Source organism: Protopterus annectens, chromosome 13.part0, assembly GCF_019279795.1.
Source record: "Protopterus annectens isolate FY-2018-M chromosome 13.part0, PAN1.0, whole genome shotgun sequence".
In the NCBI taxonomy this organism is placed as follows: Eukaryota; Metazoa; Chordata; order Ceratodontiformes; family Protopteridae; genus Protopterus; species Protopterus annectens.
Window position 1 is genome coordinate 901954044 of NC_056747.1, and position 9073 is coordinate 901963116.

Here is a 9073-nt window from a genome sequence, read left to right on the forward strand (position 1 = left end):
TTTCAAGAACATTTTGACATGAGACTATTGAAAGAGGTGGATTTGTGGCAGACATGCTGAAAAGGCTGATAAATGAAACTTGAGAGAGGAATAAGAAAGTCCATAGAACAGTAACTCGCACATTTTAAAACCAGCAAACCAAGAGCCCTGAATGGGTGCTGGTTATGTTGTTGGCACCAGCTAGAAAACCTTTTCCATTTGCTAATATATGATTTTATAGTAGCAGGCTTTTTCCTCCATCAGTACCTGCTGCACATCCTCAGAAAACAGATGCCTAAAAGGAATCAAGACCTTGTCATCCAGGCAGTCAACTGAAGAAGATTGATGTTAGGGTGTACCAAACGCCCCTGGTCTTATATGAGTAGATCCAGTCTGTGAGGAAACTTGTGGTAATTGCCCCTGGCCATTTCCAAAAGAAGAAAGAACCATGATTGATTGGGCCAGAAGTTGGTCACCACAGTGATCTTCAGGGATTCCTTCTGAATCTTCAGAAGTACCCTGGATAATAGTAGAAAGATATAAGGGAACATTCCTGTCCAAAGAAAAGGCATCTGTCTTTAGGCCTCCTTTCATGGAGTTTTGGAACAGAATTTTGCCAATTGATTGGTCTACTTGAGGAATTCCCTGCAGATGGATTAAATCTTGGAAAAAAACCCTGATGTAGTTTCCATTCATGTGGTTCCACCCTGGTAATGCTCAGCTTGTCTGCCACACACTTTTGCTCTGGCAGAATGTAAGATGTCTGTGATTGTGCTGTAAAACTATATCCCAAGCTAAAATGGGTAGTATGCAAAGAGGGTACTGCCTGGTTTCCCCTTGCTTGTTGATATATTACATGTCTGTGGTTTTGTGTGTAACCACTTGCATAGATCCCTAGGACTAAAGGTGGTTCAGAGTTGAGTGCCTTTATCAGGGCAAGCATCTCCTTGATATTTACATGCATGTGTCTTTCCTTGGTGTTCCACACCCCTTCACCTTTATCCCTCCTGAAACTGTTCCTTAAGCAAAGTCTGAAGTATATATGGTGACTGACTGCTTTGAGGTAGAGAAGAGGAGACTTAGATTTAAGGACACTTGTTATCTCCACCAAAAGGTTTCTCTTCTGACGAACCCCAGCACTGGGATATGAAAAGACAAAAGGTGTTGATGGGACCAAAGAGATTTCAGATACCACTGTATCTTTCTCATGTGGAGTCTTGCCAGGAGTATCATGAGAATTATAGATGCCATGAGACCTAAATTCCCTTGCAGTGACTGAAGTCTGAGTATCTAGATAAAGGTATGATGATCATCGTGTTTCACTCTTGCAGTCCTTACAAAATGGGTTATCTGGCTCTTGGTAGCCCACAGTCGGCCAGAATACCAAAGTCGTTGGTATATGACATTGGCTGCCTTCGGTTTAGGCCTGACATCAGGTACAAAAGAAGGCAGCTGACGCCATTTCCTCAGTTTCTCTTGCCGCTGAGCCCGAAGCAGAAGCTTTTTGCATGAGTGACGGTCGGCCGAGTACCTTCTTTTTGTATTCCAACTGCTTGATTGAAGACTTCCAACCTTTTGCACCAGGGATCATCACAACAAAGCTTGGAAAGTGGATGCTCTGTCCTTCCCCTGGACACAGCCCTCGATTTATGCATTCCCTCCTCTGCCTCCACTTCCCAGAGTGCTGTTAAAGATGAGGGACGAAAAATCAAGGGCCATCATCATAGCTCCAGACTGGCCCAGACAGCATTTGTATCCACCACTTCGCAGTCTCTCCCAGTCCCGGCCTTGGCATTTTCCCCTGATACCATATCTCTTGGTTCAGGAGGGGGGAAGAATCCTGCATCCTCGTCTTCAGACTCTGCATTTGGCAGCTTGGATCATAATTTAAACCTTTCCCAACAAGTGGTTGAGGTCCTTCGTGAGGCCAGGAGGCCTAGCACTAGGAAATCTTATGCAGATAAGTGGAAAAGATTCTCCATTTGGATGCAGACTAGAGGGGAAGACCCTTCTCAACCTTCTCTTCCTCTCATTCTTGACTATCTGGCAGGCTTGCTTAATGCTGGACTTTCCTTTTCTTCTATCTAAATCCATGCTCCAGCTATTTCAGCTCATTGTTCCTTTGAGCATCCCATTTTCTCTCAACCCTTGATGAAACGGTCCCTCAGGGGAGCTAGCAATTTAAAGACTCCCAGAAGTGCACCTACTCCAGCTTGGGATCTCAATTTTGTACTTGAGAAACTCACTCTGCCTCCTTTTGAACCAGCTGCCTCAGCTGACTTGAAGTTTCTCTCCTGGAAAACTGCCTTTCCTTTGGCTATTACTTCAGCTAGACGGGTTTCTGAGCTGCAGGCCATAATGGCAGTTAGAGCATTTTATCATCTTCCATGTGGATCGGGTTTCTCTTTGAAGTAATCCCTCCTTTATGCCTAAGGTGGCTTCTAGCCTTTATCTTTACCAGTCTACCTACCCTCTTTCCTAATCCTCAGAATAAAGGGGAAAGGTTACTGCATTCCCTGGATGTGCATAGCTTGGATTTTACCTGGACAGGACTAAATCTTTTCGAAAGTCAGATCAGTTGTTGGTCAGTTTTGTTCCTGGAGCTCAGGGCAAAGCTATTTCTAAGCAGACCATTTCTAAGTGGATTGCTCATTGTATTTACTTTTGTTACTTACAGCATGGCAAGGTTCCTCCTCAGAGTATTAAGACCCATTCTACTAGGGCAGCCTCTACCTCAGCAGCTTTCTTAAGAGGTGTACCTACTAGGGACATATTGGAAGCAGCTACATGGACTTCTGCCCACACTTTCACTAAACATTACAATTTACCCTTGTTTTCTCAGTCCAGGGCTGGTTTTGCCACTGCAGTGTTGCAGGGCATGCTTATCAATCCTTAAACAATGGGTGTTCCTCCTCCCTTTTGTTTTTTTTTTTCCTGGGCTTTGGGAATCAACCCATTTTGTAAGGACTGCAACAGTGAAACACGATGAACATAGTACAGTTGTGTACACTTACCATAAATGTAGATGTTTGAGTGTATTCACTGTTGCAGTCCTGGTTCCCCCATCCCCTGTTCCATCCTCCTTTTTTCCTAGGGCACAGACTGGATTTTCTTTTCCTGGTCTAATTTTTTGGGGGCTCCTGACAGTTAAGGCAAGAAAAACTGAGGTAATGGCATTGGCTGCCTTCTTTTCTACCTGACATCCTGATGTCAGGCCTAAACCGAAGGCAGCCGACATCATATACCATGGACTTTGGCATTCTGTCCGACAGTGGGCTACTGGGAGCCGGGTAACCCATTTTGTAAGGACTGCAACAGTGAATACACTCGAACATCTACATTTATGGTAAGTGTACACAACTGTACTTTTCTTCCTGTGGAAGAAAAGCTCTTTGAAGTGAAGTGTCTAGCTGACATCTCAGGAACACAGTCCTGCGTAAGGGAGTCAAGAAAGACTTTTGAATGTGCTTTTGGAATCTCAGTTTTTGCAAGAGCTCTCTCACCCAAGAGAAAGATTCTGGACACCTGGAAAACACTCTGCAAAGATGAGCAATTTGTCTGCAATGAGCTGTAATCGGAGCTGAACTCTTTATGAACACTCTTGGTGCAGTGGATAGTCCAAAGGCAGAGAACTGATAATGGGATCCATACACAAAACCTTGAGAAAAAACTGAAGCCTGGATGAGTAGAGATGTGCTGATAAGTATCTTTTAAGTCTGGTGTTATCAGGAAACTTGAAAGAGGAAGAAAAGGTAACAGGTTGTGAAGTGACAACATTTTGTATTTGGGCGCTATCACAAACAGGCTTAGAAAAGAAAGATCTAGAAGTGGTCTGCAAGCATTTTCTTTCTTTGGCACTAGGAGAATCCTTGAATAACACCCCTTCCCCATGAAGAACTGATTATACCACTCCTTTGGGACATCATGTGAAGAAGTGGAAATAAAATAGTCTTATCTGCAGGATGAGGAATGACCCCCCCCAGAAAGGAGAAGCTTCCTCTCACTCTCATTTGCAACCTTCATAACCATTTCTCTGAAACAATCTGTTGCCAATGAGAAAATGGAGATGCTGACTTTCTGGAAATCAGCTCGGTAGGAGGGGGGTCAAAGGGTCTCTTGAACAGTCATTCAGACTTGTTGGATTGGCCTTGGTTTGGGAGGTTTGGACTTTTTATTGTAACCCCCTTTCCATTTTTCTTAAACATTTGCCTGAATTCTGTTGAGGCTGTTTTTTTTTTTGTCAACATTGGATGAGGAGAAAGAAAATCCTTTTGACAATTTGGACAAGTAGGGCTGAAAAATCTTGGCGATTGCTTGGATCAGCTTGCCCCTTTCATCACACTTATTGATCACCTCTGCTTCGCACTAAATCTCTATCCAAGGGAAAGTTTAAAATCTTATTCCTTACATCATCCTGGAAGTTCTGAGAATGCAGCCAAGCAAACCTCCTTAAAAACAGTATCAGTGGCCATAGCCCTGGAAAAGGCATTAACAGTGTCATACACACTGCAAGTAATGAGTAGTAACCTGTACAATAGATGTAACTTGAGTTATTTAAAGTAGATTTAGTAGATTTTTCTTCACAAGAAGAAACCATAGATGAAACATTCCTCATACTTTCACAATTTGTCAGAACAAACGTTAACATATGATCCTGACTATTCTGAATTCTGAAAATAAAAGTTGCCAGAGAATACACTTTTTTCCCATTTCCTATCAATAATTTTCCCAGTCTTATTAGAAAGAGTAGGATTGCAATTAACTAAGCTGCAGTGAATCAGCTATGGCTATAGCTGCTGAGTCAGGTTTGGGGGTATTGTATAAAAATGTAAAAGACTGAGGAACTTTATGCATCCTGCCTACCATTTTTGAAACAGCTGGTGGCTGACTATCTGTGAAAATTGCAAGCAGTAAGACACACATCCTCTAAAGCAGACAGGACAGAAGGAATGGCTTCAGGTTCTGGAAAATCCTTCATTAACAACTCGTCAATTAATGAGGTGATCATTAAGAATATAAATAGTACATTTATATGATAACTCATAATAACAATACATCATTCCTATCAGAAAGACTCCCCCTATCCTGGACCTGCACACTACGCATAGTGGGTCTAGTAAATATATCAACAGTATTCTTGGTCAGCTTTTCTAATTATTCCTCCCTTGCACACTAGTAAAAGTAGAGATTAGAAGAGTTTTGAATCGCATGTAATTATGCCTTCTTTCCTTCAGTTTACATGGATTTTTAGCCTGTCCGCAAGAGCATTTGTTAACATAGTCTCTTGCCTGCCTTCATAGTAACAATGAAGAACGGACATGTCATGTAGAGTGCTCTTTTATAACTGGGTCTTCTAAATGATATATGCATAAGGAAAGTACACTTTTATAATAATTCAGGGACATAGAGCAATTATTGTTGAAGGATTTGTATTTCATGTGTATAAATATTGAGCTGTGACATGGCAGATTTGTTAGTATGAGTGCTCTGCTTCATCTGTAGTGTGGGAAGGTGAACTTTTGAAATGCCAGTGCTCAGCCCCTTTAGGTCAGTTAACACATTTTTGTAGTCTGTCAACTGAAAATACAGTGAGCTTTGACTGCTGTGGGCAACTGCTGGCATCCCTGCCTTTTAGCAGGAAGTAAATGCAAAAGGAATGATTGATTGTTATGCATCTTGATATGCAGCAAGCAGATCAGCAGCTTGGTATAGCAATTACATATTTAAACACCAAGAATTTTACACTAGTTGCAAATCTGCATTGCATGGTCAGCACAGTTCTCCTTGTTCTTTGATTATGCCAAACCATTAAAATTTTTGCACAATAACAGTAAATGAGCATCAGTATCAACAAGACCCGTGCTAATGTTTAATCTGAGAAATTGGTTGCCATTTGTGTCCATTTGATTGTGCTCTTTCATATATGTGAAGTTGATCAAGTGTTATGAGAAAGGATTTCTGAAATGGTGCGAGCCAGAATGAAGTATTAACCTGTGGGTTTAATGTGCCAAGATAACTGAATTTTATTTCATACTTGTAAATAGAAAAGGCATTAAGAATTAATTTCTTACAGGAAAACGATATATACTACAGAATTTTCAATCTCTGTTTTATCTCAACAGCACTGCAACGAAAGTATGGTGCCTCGGTGGTAACAAGAGAATGGGTTCTCGATAGTGTTGCCTGCTACCAGTGCCAGAATTGGCATGACTATATGGTTTGCCCCAAGTGATAAAGATGATACAAATCAGAGCACTTATTTTATGTAAATGTTTTAATAAAACAAATGTGAATTAAAGCAGTGAAGTAGGATGTCAATTTTTTCCCATGGAAATTGCATTATGACTTATTTTATTGCATCATTACTGGGGCTTTGTACCTTTTCAGTAGTGTTTTTCAGCCACTTTGCCTCAGAAGTGATGACTGTACCAGTTGTACTTATGTTTATCTGCACTGTTTTATTTTTGATACTTGCCTGTGAACCTATTGACTTGTAATAAAAATATTTTTCTAAAATTATTCTGCAGAAAAATGATGTGGCAGAATATAGGAATACTGATGCTAAATTAAAGATTAAACAAACTGCATTACAACCTTGACCTAGGTTCTAGATCTGTAAGTGGCAGATATACTCAGATAACTATCTGCTTACATCACTGAATCAGTTTTAAGCAATCTGTGGTCTGTCGAATCCCCACCCATTCAAATGTACTCTTAAAACATTTTCTAACAAGGATTTTCAACCCAGTTAAGGAAGTATAAAGGCAAACCCCCTACATGGGGGTGGGGAGTGTTATAAAAGACATGCCCCTCATAAAAGATTCCAATAAAAATCCATTCAGCTGAGTAGGCTTTTTGGATTATGAATCTCCAGCAGTGTTGGGTTTCAGTACCTTCCACACATTTGGACCATCAACTATATATGTAAGGGAATAAAGGTTGAGTTTTTATCTACGTCAACAACCAACATACCTCTAGGTCAGTTAAACAGGATGACACGCTGAAGTTTCTCCATGAGCAAATTACAATAGACAAAGTCCCATACCATATCCTAGCACGCTATGGGTCATCCTCTGTGCCCCATGAAACCCATAGCTCATACGTAGACCTAAAGTAAGCACTCACCATTCAACCAAACACCTTACTCATGGAGGACTTTACCCTTCTATGGACTTGATTCATAGGTGTGTACTAGGCCAACAACCACAAGGTCCTTTTTAAGCCTAGCATTGAATCTCAAATCTCTTGACAAGTACTGGTACTCTTGATAAATGTAAGCAGGTGCTTGGGAGATTAAACATTTACAAGCAGGGGCCTAGGAGAGGAACCATTTACAGGCTACCTATCTATTAACATAGGGGCCAAACCAGAGAAGAATTTCCTGTCCCACATCCAGTTGTTCAAGTTGCACTTGAATCCGGTAGAGAGGAACTCTGCTTCACATGAATGAGGAGCCTGTACAGAGAAGCTGTAGTATCTGGTATACATACCTAACTTTCCAACAGTTCTTATTTATATCACAGGCAAGGTGTAAGTCTTTAGAATGGGTAATTGTGGTGCTGCTTGTTTTGCAGAAATGCAAGAGGTCCATCAGGATGGGGTCTGACAATGCTTTTTATATGCCAGGCATAGATCTCCCCTCAACAGCTTGTAGAATACAGAATACATGGATAGCACTTTGAAGTGTGCATAGTACAGGTTACGTACAACCCTGTATTCTTCTAGTGAGGAACCTTTGTGAATGTTCCAATTATTGGATGTGCCTGATTAGGTACATACCATTGTATTCAGTGAAAGGACTGATGAATGCTGAATACAGTGGAGCAGTTGACCTCCTTGGACCTAGATGTTTATAAGTTGCACAACGAAGAATGATTTCCTGACTTCCCGAAGGATACCATTATGCACCAAATGGTATTTTGTTTTAGTCCGTGGCTCCGACACAAGTCAGTTGTATGTGTCAGTGAGAGATTCTCTAACTGCTCTTAATTTGCAATCATCTGCAAATCTGGCAAGCCAGTAATCCCTTAACCTTGATTTCAGAGAAGTAAATTCCAAAAAGAAGGCACAGGACTGATTCCTGAATGTGACTGCCCTCTTTGTAGAGGTGGACTCCCCAATTCTAACTTCCTGGGACCTATCTGTGAGCCATTTGGCTATTCAGCAGGTGACGTAAGGGTTTATACTTAACCTCTTGAGATATCAACAGTGCCCGAGTTGGTTATTATGTAAAATGTCTTGGATAGATCAAGATAGGCAATGTGAATGATTTTACTCTCCATTGCTTTGGTGGCCTTCTCGAAGAAGTCCACCAGGGTAAGTAGGCTTGACCTGGCCTTGAATCCAAATTTGGTTGGGTCCAGTGTTTGTAGGTTTCCTATGTCATTACTGATCATTTCCATGACATTCTTACCATGGCTTTACATATGACACTAGTGATACTTATGGATCTCTAGTTTCCAGGATATGCAGATGGCCCGCCTTTCTGCAAAAAGATACATTTTGCTATTCTCCATTCATGTGGCACAAATCCTGTTGTGAGGGCCTGGTAGGTCATGTCTCTTGCTATTTAGAAGGCATCCTGGGATATTTTCTGGGCCCCTCAATGCAGTGTTTTTGGCCTTAGAGAGAACATTGAGGACATGATTCCCTAGTGATAATAGGGGAGTTGTATTTGATGGTATTTCCTGAGGGGAAATTGAGGAGGAGAGAGTGGTAAAGATAGAGCAAAATTGGTTTGCCAGTACGTTTTGCTGTTTCTTCTGTCTAAGTATGGGTGGCTCCATTAACAGTGAACTCTGCACACAATTGTGTATTGCCTTTGAGGCTGTGGACATTGTGGTCCTCCTTGGCTTGGGAGGCCAAATGTACCTCTTTGGTAGACTTTGTCCTCTGAGTTATTTAGTTTGATGAGGGTGCTTTTATCCTGCTGGATGCCATGCCTCCTAATTTTTGGCATGATTTTCTTCCTTCTGTTATACATCCTATTGATGCTGTGATTTCACCAAATTGGCTTTTTTTTGGGGGGGGGCGGTGTTGGTTCTGTACTTCTTCCTGGTGAGTAGGGCTGCTTTTATGCATCTATTAAAATGCT

The 9073-nt window shown here is 41.3% G+C and overlaps 1 protein-coding gene across 1 annotated transcript in view; it reads left to right on the forward strand.

Annotated features, from left to right (window-relative positions):
* Positions 1-6277, forward strand: part of LOC122787760 (breast cancer type 1 susceptibility protein homolog) — a gene marked incomplete in the record, with an annotated part of 959769 nt that extends 953492 nt beyond the window's left edge. Inside the window, 1 exon segment of the mRNA XM_044054657.1 lies at positions 6102-6277. Coding sequence (XP_043910592.1) covers positions 6102-6211 — 110 coding nt within the window.
* Positions 6278-9073: the final 2796 nt, after the last annotated feature.